The 21,021-nt window shown below is 34.8% G+C and overlaps 1 protein-coding gene across 1 annotated transcript in view; it reads right to left on the bottom strand.

The window, feature by feature from the left end:
* DNAH7 (dynein axonemal heavy chain 7) overlaps positions 1–21,021 on the bottom strand; it is a 225,823-nt gene that overhangs the window by 35,107 nt on the left and 169,695 nt on the right. The window contains 6 exon segments of the mRNA XM_054566705.1: positions 1,044–1,136; positions 2,635–2,829; positions 4,237–4,363; positions 10,490–10,825; positions 13,711–13,844; positions 18,004–18,194. Of these exon segments, the coding sequence (XP_054422680.1) occupies positions 1,044–1,136; positions 2,635–2,829; positions 4,237–4,363; positions 10,490–10,825; positions 13,711–13,844; positions 18,004–18,194 (1,076 nt within the window).

The raw sequence follows: 21,021 nt of genomic DNA, 5'->3' as shown, positions 1-21,021 counted from the left end.
ATTTGGGTATAATTACAAATATAATATAGACTGGGTCATATTTTCAGATCATAAAAGAAATTAAAACATCTTCATGGACCCCTAAAAGTATTGCGGGCCTTCGGCACTTTGCCTAACGGATACTTTGGCCCTGGCTGAGAACATCTGCCAAGCCAAGCAAGAATTACATGTGTTCATTGAACAGACTCAGGCTTACAGAGGAAAGGATGCCTCCACATCATAATATCACTGGTGTGAATAAAAACATTTAAAATATATATATTGCTTTCACCATCTAAGTTCTGCTTTTTTATTTTTTGTTAGGATGGAAGTATTGTCTTATTCCTTAGCAACTTAAATTGTGAATACAGTAAGTCCTTAAACAATTATGTATTACTTTTACTTGAGTAAAAACTGTAGACAATTTGAATATTTTTTCAATTTTCCCCAATATACCTAATGTCTATATTTTTTCTGAGTATATGGATATCTCTATGGACATGAGCCATTATACTTAAGTGAGTAGTTCTTTTTAATAAAGTATCATGCAAGTGAGAATCTCAATGAGTTCTCAAATTTGCTGACGTCACAAGTCAGTGATATGTTGGTTATATAATTTATTATTTGAAGAAAGTAAAACTAAAATGATTGATATTTTGCTTTGTAGTCAGCAATGACAAATGTCTTAAAAGTAATATTCTATTAATTTTCCAAAGGCTAACAAAGAACTACATATAAGGATAGCATTTGTAGAATCAGAATTTCTAGTGTATTAGCTTGATGTTAACGTCACTGACTAATTTTATTGAAATAATAAAGATGAAAAAATGAGATTATAGCATGCAAAGGAAGTAGACTGTGAGAAATTGAGGAAACATACTTTACAAGGAAGACTTACAAAATATAATCTGAATTTAGTGTAGTTTTAATAAATACACAAACTTTTTGCAGAATGGCTATATTAAAAAGAAGTGGGGTTATTTCCCCAGGCCGCTCTACCTGCCCTTTGGTGGGCTATGGAGAGAGGAGGACCTGAAGGGGTGAATTTCAAAGCCCACATTTACCTTGTCTGGCCTCAAGCAACGAATGATAAGCATCCTTTGAAACTCATTTACTTTATCTTTCCAAACATCAGGAAAAGGCTCATGATGTGGTTCCTAAAATTACAGCAGAGATAATTTAATGTTATTTTGGAGATTATTCCAAAACAAACAAACAGTATTTTGTCTTGTAATTCAACTTTTAGAGAAAACATTATTACTCAATGAAATCAAGAATGCGAGTGTAAGTTTTATTAGGTTGGGGCAAAGTTATAAAAATAAAATTTAAAACACCAGAAAGGAATCAAAACCAGGTAAATTTAGTTAATGTACTAAGCAGTTAATCTCAGTGTGAATAATAATCAATGAACAAAATGATCCTTATTATGAAAAAAAAAATGTACATATGAAGTTTATTCCTATTATTTCTCCAAAGGCATCTAAAAGAACCTACCAGCTACTTGCATCATCTATTTGTAAAAATAAACATTTATTACAAAGAAAGGTATTGTACTAAAATTTACTGTGTTATTTCTTGTTTTGAACAAGTTTTGTACCCTTTTAATAGATATTTGAGAATGTGTATAGTAAAGAAGCTAAAAAAGAGAGAGAGCTATTACAAATATACTGGAAGAGAAGAACTGAGATCCCAGGAAGAGTAACCTTGAAAAAAAGGGAGGACATTTGTGCCTTTGAAACTTCAGGGGAGGCTATGTGGTATCTTGATGAGAAATCTCCATGCTTCAGCATAGTGAACAAATTTCTATTTCAAATTAGAATGAAGTACTTACAAAAACAAATTTATATCCAGGAAATATATTTGTATTATGAACAAGGAGAGATCCAAATAAATCTCTCCAAAATATTTGAGTTTATGCATAGACAAAATCTTACCATCATGTATAATACAACAAATAGGTCCCCAAATAAAAAAACGTTCTTCACACACCTGGCTCTTCCCCTCCTCCTCCCAGCTTTCCCAAACAGGCTCATGCAAATTAAACCCAAGAAAAGCAAAACAGCAAGAGAGGAGAAACAAAGGAATAGAAAAAATTAGCTGGGAACTGGCAAAATATTGGCACTTGGCTAAAAAATTAGTAAGGCTTCAGTGTCTTTGAATTCCAGAAGGGAAACTGTTGAGTATTACGGTATGGGTTAACTATAATAGTTTCTAATTTGCAAGATATGGACTCATAAAAATATTTGAGAAATATTAGCTTTTCCCTCTCCTCAAACGACAAAAATATTTATTAGCTTGTATCCTGCATTCAGAAAATCTAAACAACATCTGTTTTGTAAAATTTTAGCTCATCTGCTATTATGATTGCCAAAGTATATGTTGATAAAAAATAAAAACTGGGCACAGAAATTCAAAAAGAGCATTTTTAAGGATCATGCAGCTTTTTTGCATCTCCACACATTTCAAAGAATTTGAAGTAAAGCCCTAACAGAACCAGTGATTTAGAAGGTGAGGATAATATAAATGTAAACTTTGATTTTTAATATTTGACCAGGTGTTTCGAGCTTACTTGAATCTTGTTTGCATTCAAAGAGTATATTATTTAACATTTTCCCCATTTAAAAACTTTGGAAAGCAAGAGGGTTAAAAACATACCAAACTATCATACACTTTTTTCCATCCGTCCTTTAAGTGCATAAACTCCTTACGAATGCTTTTGAAGGAAGGTAAATCATCTAGTCGACATATTTCATCCCAGGATTTTTGAGGAAGCCACGTACAGGGGTTGGCATGAGGATTATCCAGTCCAATGCCACCAGTGAGCAGAAATCGCCACTCAGCTTTATTAATCTTTTGAAAACAAAGTAGCATGAAGAGTCAGAAACAAATGCATCATACACATAGTAAATTTACAACCATTTTAAAAGAACTGACTTGATTTTCAAGTTTCAGGTATGGTTCCTATGAAATTCTACAGCTGCTAATAAAACTCAGTATTTATTAATAAGAAACCAATGATCTATCATAATCAATTTTCAAAATAGTTCCATTTTAAAAAGGTACTTTTGATATTTTTTCCTCCAAAATAACTAATATAAACATGAAAATATGAATATGTTCTATTTGAATGTTTGTTCTCCAATTGACTACTTAGAGTTCTGTTGGCTCTAAAAACTGTGGGAAGACAGAAAGCCATCAATCTGCCATGTTTTCAAATAGTTTCCCTTAAATATAATCAGGTACTGTTATGAAAGGTTTGCAAGAAATCCAAGAAAAAGCCTTTACTCCTTTAGAATTCAACCAATATATCACCATAGGAGATCAATAAATCTTACACGCAGAAGTATAAAAAGTTGTGAATTTACATACTACCTGTCTTCCATTCTTAAAATGCTTCTTATATTTTATTTTATTTTTCATTTTTATTGTATTTTTTCCATTATCATTTATTCCCCCTAAACCTTCCACCTCCACCCATCCTCTCCCCTCTGAAGTCACTGCATTGTTGTGTATGTCTATGAGTTCTTTTTCGTTTCCTTTTTTCTTTTTTTTTGGCTCAATCCCTCCACCCCTCTCAACTCCCTATATTTTAAATGAATGGATGTAAAACATAGCAAAAATTTATAAAACGTATGTTCAACACAAATGGTTAGATTTGACTAATTTGCACAAGTTCTTAAAAACATTACCGTTTATACTGTTACTTGATGTAAATATAGCAATATATTTAGTAAATTTTTATGCACGTTTATATAAGATTCTAATAGAAATAAACTTATTTTAAATTAAAACATACAAAAGTTTAGATAAAAGTTACATAATGAGGTCTAGCTGGTGTGGCTCAGTGGATTGAGTACCAGTCTGTGAACGAGTCGCCAGTTTGATTCCCAGTCAGGGCACATGCCTAGGGTGCCTGCCAGGTCTCCTGTAGGGGATGTGTGAGAAGCAACCACACATTGATATTTCTTTCCCTCTCTTTCTCCCTCTTTTCCTCTCTCTCTCCCTCCTTTCCTTTCTTTAAAAAATAAATAAATAAATAAAATCTTTTAAAAAATTTAGTTACATAATGAACTCTGTGCTTAATTTTTCCCCTCTGAAATTCAGTCTAGTTGTGTTGTCTTGCCTTAATTATAATGATTATTATTATTGTCTAACAATTTACAACTCTTTTTTACATATATCCACATACATATCAGTAAATTAATGAATTAATGTTCATATTATGGGTTTTTCTCTACCAATTAAAACAGCACTGACCTCACGCTCATGTATCAGCAGATTTATAGTTAGACAAAAGGAAAAAAGTAGCTTATCCTTTTCAAAAAGTGATCGGCAGACATTAACATAGAGGGAATAAGTAAAATGATCCTTGAGAATTTGAAGCCTAGGGTCAAGAAAAAGAGAATTAAAAAAATAAAAATGCTTCATTCCTGAAAGAAAATGTTTTAAGGAAACAAACGATGTATATGTGTGCTATGCAAATAAGCTGTCTGGTCAATTACTCCCCAAACCATAAAGGACCCGCATTAACTGGATGCACTAATTTGAGAGCTGCACAATTTAGAAACAACAATAGAATTGCATTTTATTATTGACCAATTTTTTACACGATCTTCATTTTCAAAAAAAATCAATGCATGATATATTAATCTATTACATTGTGGGTTATTTTTAATAATAAAACATTTCTTGGGTAAAATTGGACTTATTTATTCCATAAATATTTCCAAATATTCTATATTATATATTAAGTGAACAGACAAAAATTTATATCTTTTATTAAATTAATATTAAATTCAGTAGTGTGCTCTGTTCATTAACAAAAGCTGAAGAAATCACAAAACTTGATAAACTATATTTTTATTTACCACATAGACAAAACATGCAAATCATATTTGCAACTAACAACTTTCTAGTAAGTGCTAACATGTAATCTGTATTCATAATAATTCTTAACATGAATATAGCACATAAGCATTTTCATTTAATTATCTCCTATGGGAAATAAGCTGTCATTGAACAAAAAAATAAAAAAATATTTTATTACATAAATTATAATAATTATAAATTGTATAATAAGTATAATTTGTAGAGAGCTAATGATTGACACAGATTATTAGCCCAAACCATCTAAGCAAATCAATTTATCAGAAGAAAAAATTAGCATAGTTTGATTATGATTATGCAAAAATTATATTGGTGTTTCTTAATGTGTCTAGAAATAAAAAAAATCTACCACTACAATCATATCCTGGCTGTTTCCAGACTGATATCCCAGGCTATCGATCATCCCAGCTCCATTTTTTCTTTTACCTACCAATTTCTTTAACTCATTTATCCTTGCCAGCATTCCCATAAAGGAAATTACATCAAATTCATGCCTTTTATTTCTAGTTGAAAACTCAAAAAAAAAAAACGCTTGATATAGAGGGCCTTGAAACTAGCTGTTGAAATATGGTTGAATTCTTTGAGGATTTAAAACAATTATACTCTTCCTGTCTCCAATTTTATGCTAATAGATGGGTTTTTTCATATATAGCATTTCATTTTTCTCATTCGTAACAGCACAATTAATACAGGGTAAACACAGGTTGTTTATTTTTAGAATAAAATAAAAATTTATGCACTTTAAGACAAATACCCTCTTGTAGATAAGATTGAAAGGAATTTTATAAGGGTCAATCATTTTAGAAATCCAAATTCAGTCTCATTAGTGTTAAAAATTTTAATATGTTAGAATCAAAAAAGGGTAAAAATTATTATTCTCAATGTGGATGCGTGACACAGTGATAAAGATCGGTCCTGCTCCACTGAAGGAGTTGTGCATTTGAATAACCTTATACGAAAGGAGATGACTTCAAGAGTCTGAAAGAAGTGAACAACTTTGTCCTAGTTTTGGGATTCTAGCTGAATTAAATAATCCTGTGGACATTTATATTTATTGCTGCATTATTTATAGTACAAAAGCTGAAGACTACTTACAAGTCTTACAGTAAGAAAATTATGGTATAGCCCTGACTGGTGTGGCTCAGTGGACAGAGTGCTGGCCTGCAAACGAAAGGGTTTCCGGTTTAATTCCTGGTCAGGGCTCGTGCCTAGGCTGCAGGCCAGGTCCCCGGACGGGGATCAGCAGGAGGCAACCGGTGGATGTATCTCTCACAGACTGATGTTTCTCTCCCTGTCTTTCTCCCTCCCTTCCCCTCTTTCTAAATATAAATAAATAAAATCTTTTTAAAAAAGGAAGTATGGTACATTCATAAAATGGTATATTGTGCAGCTACTAAAAATTATGTTTCAGAGAAGTGTTTAATAACATGGAAAAATTACATTGTAAAGTGGAAGAAAAAAACTTGTGTCTCTGTGTGTGTGCATGCGTGTGTACTTATATATACAAAAGGTCAGAGGAAGAAAGAGACATTTCAGTTTGGACTCTGTAACAAAGTTATACCCTAGTTAGATTTTTGTTTCTATACTTTTATATATTTTTTTACTACAGTTATTTATTTTGCTATAATAAATTTTAATACATTAAAATTTTTATTAAAAACAGGTGATCCAAATTGTTATGGCCATTTCATAGTATATACTATCATTGTCATAGCTTAATGTACATTTGTTGCATAGTTAAATAATAATTATTACAAATAATAACAGAATATAAATAAAAATAAAATACATTTTTATCTTTGAATAAAAGGAAATGAGAGATAACTGTAGGTGAGGTTAAGATTCTAAAATAATTTGGTGGTCTGCTGTTAATAATCAAATGCTTCCTTTGACTTTTGGCACAGCTCTAGTCCAATAGCTAACTAACGTCCACAGCTTATCTGGTGTGTATCAATGAATGACAGATAAATGATTGTTATGAGAACTCATTCTAAATTTAATTTCTGAATGACAGCTAGCTTCTTAATTGAAAACCTTTATTTTACTTTAAAAAAAAAAAGGAGAAGAAGATTAAATAAGACTGGCTAAAAGACTGTCCCTTGGGGTACGACCTTGGAACTCTGTTGGGCAGTGTTTACCGAAAAAGAACACATGAACACCCTGTGCTCGTTGATTCCATTCTCGGATCTATACCTACCAGCGGTGTGTACATACAAGGCCACGTACAGGAATGGTGAAGGCAGCAAAAATTTATAATAGTTCCAAACTGGAAACTACCCATATATCCTCAACAGTAAATGAATAAATAATTTGTAGTATAGTGTAAGGACAAATAAAAATTTATTTTTAAGAGGTTTAATTCTCTCTATTGAAAATAGACATTTCCTTGTCTTCCATTTTCTTAGAGCACTTACTTTTGAAAACTTAAAATTACAAGTACTTTCTTTTCTCCTTAAAATGCATATAAATTCTTTTGAAAACCTAGGTTTTTTGTCAGCTTTATAATCCAGGAATGTCTTTCTCAAAGATCTGAGAACCATCTATCTGAAATGTAAAAGTCAGGGGACATAGCGCACCTATCTCCCAATATCTCAGAGGGTAGAAGCCTAAGTTGGATCAGTGCCTGCCTCCAAGTTGCAAAACTACATACTGTCATGAAGATATCAAATGTTTGTTTTTCTCTGGATAAATGCAGTTTGCTAATACCCACGGTCACCTCACCTCCAATAGAAGGTAAAGGTAAGATGAGATCTCTATCTTTGCAACTTCTATGGATTATCTGTGATGCACATTGTATTCTGAAGAAAATTTGTGTTGGGAGATTTTGTTTTTATACTTCCCTAAAAATATTCTTACACAATAGAATGCTACTTAACAGTAAGAGTGAATAAACCCTGCACTATACAGAACAATATGAATCTCACAAAGTTGAGTGCAAGATGTCAGATACAAAAGAGCACATACTGTGCACTTCCTTTTACATAATGTTCTAAAACAGGCCAAGTTAAGCTATGGTGTTAGAACTCAGGCCAGTGATTACCTTGGGGGAGGATTAGTGATTGGGAGAAGACTCAAACATGTTGTTATCATGGTGCGAGTTACCCAGGTGTGTTCACTTATTAAAATTATTGAGATAAATCATGATAAAATAAAATTTTAAAAATCATTGAGCAAATACTTCTAATTTCTGCATGTTTCTGTCTATACGAGGTCTGTCTGGAATAAGTCCAGCCACTGTTAATATAACGAGAATGGTTTGGGGGACATCACTGTAACCTGGCAGCCAAGGAGAGTGGACAGGAGTGTGCATGCATGAACAATGAAGACTTCACTGTACTAGTCAGTGGAGGTAGTAGACCCTACTAGTGAGCATGTGTACTGTGTGGCCACTGCATTCAAAATGACTGGGTGAGTAGAATAATGAGTCTGCACCAAATTTTTCATCAAGCTTGAACATTCCTCCATGGAAACTATTCAGATGATTTGGATGGTCACAGCTATGGGCAACTAGTGATTGGCAGCTTCATCATGACAATGTGCCCACTTGTCCAAAACATTTTGTGCAGGGTTTTTTGGTGAAACATCAAATCACTCAGGTGACTCAGCCCCCCTACACCCCAGATTTGGCGCCTGCAACTTCTGGCTTTTCCCAAAACTAAATCGCCTTTGAAAGGGAAGAGATTTCAGACTGTTGATGAGATTCAGGGCATCTGATGGTGCCTGGGAGAACTGTGTGAGGTCCCCAAGTGTCTACTTTGAAGGGGACTGAGGTTTCATTGTCCTATGTATAATGTTTCTTATATCTTGTATTTTCTTCAGTAAATGTCTCTATTTTTCATGGGACATGGCTGCATATTTTTTCAACAGACATCTCATATATTAATATGAGATAATTCCAGATAGTGGAAGAAACATTTTCAAATATATTTTTAAATTTACTCGTTGATTTAGATTATAATTTTAGGATAAGTGTAGTCGTAAATATGATTTTTGTTGTCTTTAAAGAATTTTAACTAAAAAGAAAAAGGCACGTTTTGTATTCTACATTTCATCGAAACCTCACATCTGGGTAAAAAGACTTTATTTTTCTATAAACTGTAAGGGGCTTTTCCACAGTTGTGGAGAAACAGATGTCACATTTGTGGATGAGTTCTAATTTGTTATAAAAACAGATAACAAAAAGTAGTTATTCTAATTTTTAAATCTTGTATGCAAAATATGTCTTTAAGTGACAGAGCAAAGAAATCTTTTTCTCTAAACTCCAGCAAAGAACATGCCTTAAAATTAGTTAAGATGATAACATTCTGGTGGCTATTATTTTAAACAATGTAGACATTAAGAACTACAGTGAAAAGCAAGACATCATTTACTGTGTGACTCTAAGTGACTGGCACTGTGATAGGTTCTGGGAATATTAAAAAAAAGTATCCTTGCCTCAAGGAACTCAGATAGTAGTGTTAAAACCAGAAAAACATGTTGAATTAATGACCATAATGCAAATGGCTGGGAATTTCTCTAAGAAAGGTCACTTAAAATTTTCTTTTCCAAATTTCAGTAATCCTTGCTTATATCAACATTTCAGATACTGAAAGAAACAGAAATAAACTAAACATCATACATTTCTTCCCTAAAGATACCCCATCTTCCTCTCCCTCTGTTCCCTTTCTCATGGGCAGACACCTGAGAAATTGCTTGCTAAGTGTCAGTATTACACCTTTATTAGTCTCATATTCAAGCTTGCAAAAAATAAATGATACTGACAAAAAGAAATGCTCAGTCTAAGAACATTACAAATTTAGCAAAACTATACCATGATAAATGAAGAAATTTAATTCAGATTTCAGGATATTAGCACTGTAGATTTCTAAAAAAAAATTATTCTTAACTGTAAGTGGTAAGTATTAAACAGTTTTCTTTGAGCATGAACAGTCAGGAAACTGAAGTATCTAGCTTCATATTGATCAATCAAGTTACAAAAGGCAAAGGTTGCAAAAAGTTATTTTCTCCATTCAAGCAGTAATTTCATGTTAGACTCTACTAAAAACATGTTTTATTACCAAACTAAAATTTGTCTCACTGAAAACAAAATGAAATTTTATTCTCTCACAGATATACTATTAAATAAGGTCTTAATTCCATTACTGATTATAACAGCTAACAGTAAAATAAGGCACCTTATATAAATAACCCAAATGCTCACAGCAGAGGATTTTTTTAAAACCCTGTTACTTGACAAAGTTTATAAATGTATATATCAAAATATAAATTAGTAACTCCTGGAATACAGGCTTACTGAGGGTGAGTAATTTGTCTTAGGGTATTAATATTCTTTCCATTCCTCCAATCATTTTGGAAATGATAAAACGAGGTAAATATTTCCTCTTTTTAAAACTACATTATAATCCTATATCTCTGTAAACAATTTCCTGCTGGACTAAATTTGGTCACATCTGTTCAATTTCTAACCTCCACATTTATTTCTAGTACAATGATTAATCATTTTAGCTATGTGGCTGTAATGCTCACAGCATTCTGAAACAACAACGAAAGCCACCAATTACTATTTAATTTTTCATGCACTAATTAGTTAGTACTAGTATTAATTAGTATTTCTTTTACATACCTTTTTGATAAAATTTCTGATTTCTCGGAATTCTCAATAGACAGGATGAAAAGGTTAATGAACCAAGTCAGCGAGTATTGATACATGGGCTCAATGTTGGCTAAATCAGCAATAGAGAAAAACAGGATGGTGGAATGGACGGCAATAGGACGATAGCCCATGCGGGTGGCATCAATCTCTTTCTCTGTCTCTTCGGCTACTTCCTGCTTTTGAGAAATCTCATTAGCCAAAGCCTTGGAGGAAGATAATATCTTAATAGCAGTTTCATCTTCTAAAATATTGCCTTCTGAAGATGAAAGAACTTCTAAAATCTTGTCTTCTATTTCCTTCAACTGCCTAGAATAAAACACAATTTTCTCAGATGAAAAAGAGATCATTTAAAATCACTTCACGTACACATTCTTTTCTAAGAAACAAAGAGCCTAAGAAAATGCATCTCTTTGTGACAAACATCCGTAGCGGTGATGTTGTATAATTTCTTATCTTGTGAAATGTCAAAAAGACAGGTTTTCTGCTCCACTTCTCTTTCTAATGATCATTTATGTGGCAACTGGAGAGAGATATGGTAAACCAATCTACTCTGCCAGCAAGTATCTCAGCCCCAAGAGAACAGAAAGTATCACTCCATTTATTTTCTCAAATTTTTCAGTATTTATCGAGCTTTACCCTTTCTATCTAAGATACAGACATTATAAACAGAAAGTGGGAGGTAACAACATATTCATTCAGACTGTGCTCCAGTGAAAACCAGTAACCTCAGTTACACAATAAATACTAAAACTTTTGGCACTTCTGGTCAAGATGGTGATGCAGGCAGACACGGTTTGTCTGTCAGCACAACCACATCAAAATTACAACTAAAATATAGAACAACCATTACTCAGAAACATCAGAAGTTGAGCTGAATGGAAGTCTGACAACTATGAAACTGAGTTGAATAGCATTCTGACAACTGAGGAATTAGAGAAACCACATTCATCCAGACTGGTAGGAGGTACAGAGATGTGGAACAGGCTGGTTCCACATCTATGTGTGGTGGATAAAATATTTGGAAGGGACATCTTGGGAGTGAAGAGTCCCAGAAACATACCAGGCCCCACCAGACCAGGATCCCAGTGCCATGAAGCTAAGTCCCCACAACTTCCGGCTGCAAAAACCAGCAGGAATTGAGTCAGTGGAAAAAACTTCTGAAGCGCCAAGCAGTTCCTCTTTAAAGAACACACACATGGACTAACCTACCTAGACTCACTCCCTCTGAGCTCCAGCACCAGTGGTAAACAGGGAGAAACTGAAGTGTTAGGCATCAAGGAAAGCAGAGGCGATTGTCCCTTTGCTAAACCCTCCTCCAACAGAGCTTGCAAGTTGGTGCCATATATGAGACTCCATCAACCTGGCTAACACTGTTTGACCCACCTTGGAGATGCCCAGAGAATCTGCCCCACCCAAATTATTGGCCCACCCAAGCTGCTTTTTCATAAGAATGGATGGCCTTGGCTACTAAATGTTATTCAATAAGCAACAGCTGGCTTCAGTGAACCCTAGAGCCAACCAGATTAGAGACACAGCTTGGCTTCACCTGGGAACCTCCAAGCCCAGCACAAGTAGCAGCCATTTCAGATTGCTTTACAACTCAGGCAGGGTGCCCTGGGCAGAACACAGGTAAGGGCTGGCCTTGGCATCTACCACCTGGGAAACACAAGGGTCAGCGCAACCAGCAGATAGCTACAGGTCATGTCAGGGCACCACCACCCTGCCCCTGCACAGCTCATCCTCCACAGAGGACTGAGGGTGGTGGTCAGTGGTCACAGCCAGTCCTTGCAGCTGACTGACTGGCCTGGGTAAATCCGTCCCATTGATCTGCCAACAACAAAGGCTCAACTACAAGAGGAGGGTGTACTCAGCCCACACGAAGGGCTCACCTGGAGGACCCAGCTTGGGTGATAGGGGAGGCTGTGCCACTGGACGTTACAGGACACCTACTACATTAGGACATACTACCAAGACACGGAGTCATTGCAGCTCTACCTAATACATAGAAACAAACACAGGGAGGCTGCCAAAATGAGGGAAGAAAGAAACATGGCCCAGATGAAAGAACAGATCAAAAATGCAAAAAAAAGAGCTAAAGGAAATAGAGATAAGAAATCTATCAGATGCAGAGTTCAAAACACTGGTTATAAGGATGCTCAAGGAACTTAATGAGGACCTCAACAGCATAAAAAAGACCCAGTCGGAAATGAAGGATACACTAATTGAAATAAAGAACAATTTACAGGGAAACAACAGTAGAGTGGATGAAGCTGAGAATCAAATCAATGATTTGGAACATGAGGAAGCAAAATATAACCAGTTAGTAAAACAACAAGAAGAAAAAATATAAACAAAAAAAATGAGAATAGTATAAACAGCCTCTTGAACAACTTCAAGAGGTCCAACATTCGCATCATAGGGGTGCCAGAAAGAGAAGAGAAAGAGTAAAAAAGTAGAAATCTATCTGAAAAAACAGTGAAAGTAAACTTCCCTAATTTGGTAAAGGAAATAGACATGCAAGTCCAGGAAGCACAGACTCCCAATTATGATAGATGCAAAGAGACCCACTCCAAGACATCATAATTCAAAGGCCAGAGGTTAAAGATAAAGACTCTTAAAAGCATCAAGAGAAAAGAAGTTAGTTACCAGAAGGTTGCCAGATAGGAAGGGGAAGGGGAGAATGGGTGAAGAGATGAGTGAATTAAGAAGTACAAATAGGTAGTTACAGAATGGCCATGGGGATGTGAAGTACAGTATAGGAGATGGAGTAGCCAAAGAACTTATATGCATGACCCGTCGACATGAACAATGGTGTGAGGACTGCCTGAGGGAGTGGGGGGTGCTCGGTGGAGGTGGACAAAGGGGGAAAAAACCAGGACAACTGTAATAGCATAATCAATAAAATATAATTTAAAAAATACTAAAACTTTTGTGCTAACTTTATTGACTAGTTGAAAACACACTGCCTTCTAGTTCTTCCAGTGCCTGAAAACCTGTATAATAAAAGTATAGTCTGTAATGCAATTTTCCAAATTAACCAAGAAGCACTGTAATACCTTATATTTTCCTCTTAAAACTTCCTATTTAATGCACCTATTAAATCTAACAAAATAGATCTTCAATATGTACTTTAATTGATTCTAAGTGATCTCAGAACAAGCAAAATAATTGTGTTTTATAATGTTTGAAACCTTTTGTTTTCAGCTCCTTGTAATATCAAAGCTTGTTTTTCTTCTTCAAGGTCGGGCCTTTCCCTTGCCACCACAATTCCCAAAATCTGATCTTGCAGTCCCTCAAACGTTATCATGAAGTTTAATAATGTCACCTATAAATGAAAGAATATACAAAAATTGAGTCATTCTTTCTATAGAGAAAGCCTCTGCTTATATGCTTCAAGTTCTGGCCTAAAAATAGACTCTATTTACTATAGTAGTATATGTGAAAAGTGGGATTTGTAGAGACTATAACTAAAGATATAGGCAAGCTTGATTGTTGCATTAAAAACACACTAAAGTTTCATACAGTCATAAACGTTAATACTTTAAGGGGAGGTTTTTTGGTGATAAATTTATTTTTATTTCACACTGGTCCAATTTCTAACAGCTCATTAACTTCAGAATCAATTAGAGTCAGGTTGCAAGCTATCTCTCATATTGGCTGGACCAGCTGATTGATATTTTAAGGATCCTAGAGGCATGAAAAAGTAAAGGAAATCTTACACAGTGAGGCAAGAGAAAAAAAATCATTGTTATTACTTGTCATGAGTAATAAATATATGCATAGTTACAATTTAATAATCATATTACAATAGTGAATTTACAATATAACGACCAGAGACTATTGTGAACTAAGGAATGCACATCTCAATGATGCCCATAAAAGTGCAGTCCGCTCACAGCTGCTTTGTACCTGACGGCTCTTTACAGGCAGATCTCTCTCTCTCTGTTGCCTACATCTTAAAATTCCCCTTTCCCATAAGTGGAATAATAATCATGCTCAGGTCTCTCTTTTTAGAAAACAAACAACAAGCAAATAAATCATTCTTCTGTTCCCACAATCCCTTCAGCTATGGAAAGATCTCTCTTTGTGTCTTCAGAATTATACTTATTGAAGATGCTATGTATATATGCTTTCTGTCTCCACCTCATCTCATTCTTGTGCTCTCTACAATCTTCTCTCATCCCTGCCTCTACACACTCATCAATACACACAGCAATAAAGTATAGAAACTTTCTGGCTCTGGTCACCAATAAACCCATAAGCCAATAAACACTTAGTTGATGACCTTGGCTTGGTCTGAACACAAGTTCTCCCTAAGCTCTCCCTCCCTGTCTCCCAGCAACTATTTTGCAGTCTACCTGCCCTCATATCTTGAGCTGAGGTCCCTACCTATGTTTTGAGCAACCCCTCCCATTTTTCCCTTTCATGTGTCTTTCATTTGAGTGATTCTGAACTGATTGTGGAATCTCATACACACAAAACTATGAAATGTTCACATGTGCTTTAGCTCTGGTTGCTAAGTGGGAGACCTTGTGTAATCCCACCTTTCCTAGTAAGAGAATATTTCTTCTGTGGGAACAGAGTACCTTTGTTTCTATAAGAAAATTTCCTACCAGTGACCAGGAATTATAAAGAGCTTCTTGCAATAGCCCTGGAAAGGTGACTCCCTCCTCCACCCTGACTCGGGTGGTGTCCTCTGGGTTAACCTCAACTCTTCCCCTTCACCTGCCACATGACAGGCCTTGGATGCCACTAAGAATAGAGATTATATGGGTATAATCATAAATTTAAATGGGATAATAAGCAATTCTTGGAACTGAGCAATTCAAAAAAATCATTACATGTTGGTATGTAATTCTCTACTGCTTTGGCATTCATTCATGAAAAAAGTATAACTAAAGCTTTCAAGAGATCTTCCCTATTGGCATGAGAAACGAAGTGCACAGGTTACATTTACTTTAATCCCCAAACTATAGTCCCAATGTTTAGTGAAATGCATGCTTTACTATTTTTACCTCATTGTATTCAGACACAAGGGGAGGTATTCATTCATATTCCATTAAAGTTGGCATTATCAAGATCAAGATTTTGCAAATCTAGCCACTTGATCACAAATAAACATTTTAAATCATACAAATATGGCTTCATAATATATTATTTTCATTTAGATTCAAAAGGATTATAGCAGCGTGATATCATCCCTTGGGTACTTTTGAAAGCAAAAGGTACATAAAAGATCCTAAAAATAAAATCAAGAGGAAGTATTTTAATTTGTAAATGAAAGCAAGTAACTGCTTCACTATGTTTTCTAATCCCTGTTTAATCAATCCCAGCAATTAAAAATAATGAAGCAATCAGACACTCTAGGGATCTTAAGGATTTCGATTAGTGAATCATAGATCAGTTTCCTCACCATAGGGTTTATGACTTCTATTACAACTAGTTATTAGTGAGCTAAAAATTGTTTATGATATTTGTGATACCTTCATAGATTTTACTGAAGAGTAAAAAAAGGTTTTTCATGTCATTTCCTAAAAATATTTTTTTGGGTACCACAACTTTGAGATTTTATCATTTTCTTTTCTGCTTCATTCTTTCTTACTTACATATAAAAGTAACAATGCAAATAGTTAATACTTCGATAATAACATGTGCTGGGCCTTATTTCAAGCATTTTACACAGATTAATTTATTTAGTCTTCACATCATTCTATGAGCTAGACATTTATTTTCCTCATTTTATAGACAAGGGAACTGAGGCATGGAGAGGTTAAATAGCATGGCCAAAGTCACACAACTGGCAAGTGATAGAGCTGGGATTTGAAGCAAGTTAGTCTGGCCCTAACTACCACTAGGTACTGCTTCTCCTAATGGGCAAATTAGTAATACACAATTCAGAGGTTTAGATAACATTGGTTTTAGTTAAAAACAGTGGCCAAGAATTTCCATATTTTAACATTGTGTTTTTAAAACTACATTCAAGGGTCACCTCCTTCACCCCAATCTTTCTGGCTTCCCTGAGTGTCCTGTCTAATGTGTACCCCCAACTCCGCGCTCCTTTATGTCTTTCTAGTCATAAATATGGTCACTTTACATACATGTTATTTACAATGTAAACCTCTTGAAAGCAAAGACTATGTTTATTCATCTTGGAGGGAAAGAATTATGACATCTCAGTGCTTCCTCTGACTCTGCAGAGAGATGTCTACATGAATTTAAATATTTCCAATAAAAAACAGCTTTTGAACTGCCTGGATAAATCTTGTCTCTATATGTAACTTTCAAAATCTGAATCAATATTTCTTAATGTCCTGTCCTGCTAGCTTCTGTAAATGAAAGCTCTCTCTCCCACACTCCCTCTCTCATCTGTTCATTCTGCAAATATTTATCAAGTGCCAACCAGGGCTAAGAATTGGGAATAAAAAATGGAATAGCCTCCAGGAGTTCAGCGGCAGATCAAAGTCTCAAGTCCTTTTAGTCATTGACTAAAGCTTTAAAGCTAACTTTAATCTTGGCCCTGGCCAGGTAGCTCAGCTGGTTGGAACACCGTCCCAACACACCAAGGTTGCAGGTATGATCCCCATTCAGGGTGCATACGAGGAGCAACCAATGAACGCATGAATAAGTGGGACAACAAGTCGATGTTTCTTTCTCTCCCTTCCTCTCTCTCTCTAAAGTAATATCAGTAAGTAAAAGAAAAGAATTAAACACCTATTCTGTGCTTAATCTACTTTTAAAAAATCAAGAAAAACTACCTTTACTCTTTTTTTAAAGTCAACATGTTTTCTTTTTTAAGATTTTATTTATTTATTTTTAGAGAGAGGAGAAAGGAGGGAGAAAGGGAGAGAAACATAAATGTTTGTGAGAGATACATCAGTTGGTTGCCTCTCACATGCCCCCAACTAGGGACATGGCCTGAAACCCAGGCGTGTGCCCTGACTGGGAATCAAACCAGCAACCTTTCGATTTGCAGGCTGGCACTCAATCCACTGAGCCACACTAGCCAGGGCTAGCTTTACTCTTAAAGGAATTTTTATTACTTTTAAAAAACCAGTAATCAAAAACCAGTTCTTTTAAGTAATTCCATAAAAATCAGATAGTGGCAACCTTATTCTGAGAAAGAAGAATGTTGAAACTCTGTTCTTGAATTCCAGTTCCAAGAATTAGCATATTATCATTTATTACAAAAAAAAAAAAAAAAGACTGCATATATGTCACCTTTTGTTAACAATGAAAATCTAAGAATTACATCAGTTGTAGAACTTAGATTCTCATGGCCTTTTTCCACTGCATACTGAAGGCTCCTTTATTTCTACATGCACATACAAAAGCGACATTTGGAAATTATAATAGCAATTTCAGGAAATGCCAAACAAGAAAACGAATCATTTTTCTTAGGAAGATCTGTTGTTCTTGTGGCTAGGAGGAAAATATAGTCATTAATTGGAAAATCTGATGAACAAATATTCATTTTAGATACTGGCCTTCACTGACGTCTCAGGAAGATAATGAGGATTTCTTAGCTTGGTAGTGATGTAGAAGCGGAAGTCAGGAGCATATTCAATGATGGAGTCCCCAAGCCGGATGCATGTACTCCCACCCTGCTTAAAGGTCTGTTTCAGTAGTAGTGGTTCCAGGATGGGATCTAGCTCTTCTCCAACATTTTCCAGCAACACTGGAGTAAAATCAGAAAAAGGTTCCATGTTACCTTAAATATTAACTGTAAACCTGCAACGCTTCAGATTCATTTAGACTTCCAGACTGCTGCTATTCCTAGTTACCTGTATTTTTGTCTTTTAAGTGAAAGGAAATGATCCTATAAAATAACTGGATGTCTCTGGGCAGGGGTTAACTGGCCAGTACACCTGATCCTCCTGCCTGCTTCCCCACTGCTTAACCACATTTCTACTTGGGGTCCTCACCTGGTTGGGGACTCACTGTGTGCCTAAGTGTGAGGGCAGTGAGGTGTATCCATCTGAGACAGCAGAGAAAACACATTCCCACCTCAGTTATTTGAATGGTTACTGTATTTTTCATTATAAAAGCAACTCACGCATATTGCAGAATGTGTGGAAAATATAGGAAAGAATAAAGAAATGTTGAATTAATTAAAGGAGGCTATTATATTGAAATGGTTCTAATGCCATGGCTGCTTACATAAGCAAACCGAAACTTGAGCCTCCTTACAAGAAAGTGTTAAAATATCAAAACACGAGGGACAACCAACCACAAAGAGCCAGCTGGGCATTAAGCTATAGACAATCAAATGGTTTCCCTTCTTTGCTTCCACGCTTTCTCTGTATAATATAGCCTTTCCCTGGGCTCCTGTTGGTGGAGTGGTGCCAACTGCTTCCGGTTAGGTGCTGCCTCATTCTAGCAGAATTCTGCTCAATAAACTCAAAAATGTCAATACGCCTCAATTTATCTTTTAACAAAGGAAACTGGAAAACTCCCTCTTGTCAGATTTTCTTAGCCTTTCTCCTCCTCCCTAAAATGTTTTACATAATTGACTCATACCATATCTCTGTTGGTAGAAAAATGACACAAAAATATATCCGTATAATAATTATTTGTGAAATAAATTATATTTTTCTCTTCAGTGTTTTTATTTGTCTGTTTCTGTACACCATTGATACTAAATAATATATCTCATATTGCAGCTTATTTTGTTTGAAATTATAGCATAAATATTTCCTCACTTTTTAAAAACTAACAAACATACTTGTAATTAATACATCACAGTCTATCATGTTAATATTATCTCATTTTTTTAAACCAATGCACTATTATTAGATATTGGGATTGTTTCCTATTCTCAATATTAAATAGCACTATATACAAAAACTTTGCACTTCAGAATACTTTCTTATGATAACATTCTAGAAGGGAAACCTTGATGTAAGATCAGTGGCATTGTTAAGGTTCTTGCTACACTTGTTAAATTAAAGACTTACATTGTTAGTAATGCTGCAGTGAACACCTTTTTGAATAAACCTTGTGTTCTTCTCGAATTATTTAATCATGGTGGAGTGTCGGAAGTGCAATTAATGGTCACCAGTTATGGACATTTTAAGGCTATTCATATTGCCAAATTACTTTCCTAATGGCTGTAGAGATTTCAGAGTTGCAATCAGCACTCACTGTACTTAGAAAGCTAAGGTATTATAGTGGCATTGTACTTTCTCATTAACCTCACAACTTAAAGTGTTTGCTAATATTACCCAAGATTTACAGATGAGAAAACTGAGGCATAAGCAACAGAAATAAAATTTTCATTTAAATCATCTAGTAAATGACAAAGCAGAAACTTGAACTAGGCAGTGTGGTTTACACATCTCTCTTAAACACTATGCCATACTGTCAGCATTAAAATACCATACTCATGACTTTCATAGTTTGATAGGTTAAAAATACTGTTAGAATTTGTATTGTGGGCTTGATGTTTTAGGTGCTCTTTGGATAATACATTTTTATTTTGGAAGCTATGTTAATGTATTTGCCCATTTTCCTATTGTGGGTCATATTATTTATAATTAAGTTCAGCTGCAAGTGATAAAGCCCCAAAAGAATAGTGACACAGACAAGAAGGAACTTATATCCCACATAAAGGGGAGCCCGAGGTAACCAGTCCAGGGCTGAAAGGATAGGGTGTCTGAACTGTCAGAGATCTGAGTTCCCACTCCCTTGCTGCATCTCTGTTCTTGGCATATGGCTTTGATCTCTTTGGCCAAAATGGCCTTTCAAACTACATCGACCTTCCAGCCATCTGATAAAAAGAGAAACAGAAAAGGAAGTAACATCTTTTAAGTGTATTTCCTGTGAATCACAAATGGCACTTCCAACTTACATCTTAATGGTCAGACCAACTCATATGATTATATATTACCACAACAGAAGTTAGCAAATTTAGTGTTTTATTCTGATGCAATGTGCCTGGGTAAACATAGGAGTTGCAAATAGTAAGGAAGAAAGTGAGAATGGATATCAGAACAAACAGCACTAATGAAACTGTTACAGTGTGCTAGTTTTTAAAACTTTATTTGCATTTTTAACACTGATGTAGCAAATATCTCCCAAGTTTTCTGCTTTTTAAAAAATTTGTTTATATTTCTTTATATAATTTAACTTTTTGTTATAGAAATTTTCAAACTTTGTTCAGAAGTAAAAAACAAATTATATACTCTTGTAATTTCAGCCAATCTTGTTTCATCTATTCCTCATCTCATCCTGGATTAGTTACAAACAAATCCCAGACACCATAAAACTTCATCTGCAGATATTTAAATAATTATCTTTGAAAACTAAAGACTTTCTTTTAAAAATGGCCACACCTTAAAAAATGATCAGTAATTCATGATGTCATCAAATGTAAAGTTAGGGAATATGTTTCCTCAGTGTCTTAAAAATACGTTGTCTATAGTTTGATAACTTAAATTGAGATATGAATCAATTCCATAAATCGTGATTGCTTGATACTCTCTTAAACTTCTTTCATGTAATGT

The sequence above is a fragment of the Pteronotus mesoamericanus genome, unplaced genomic scaffold (assembly GCF_021234165.1).
Source record: "Pteronotus mesoamericanus isolate MK-2021 breed Mesoamerican mustached bat unplaced genomic scaffold, CSHL_Meso_final contig_179, whole genome shotgun sequence".
Lineage (NCBI taxonomy): Eukaryota > Metazoa > Chordata > Mammalia > Chiroptera > Mormoopidae > Pteronotus > Pteronotus mesoamericanus.
This window is presented reverse-complemented; position numbering and strand designations above follow the sequence as displayed.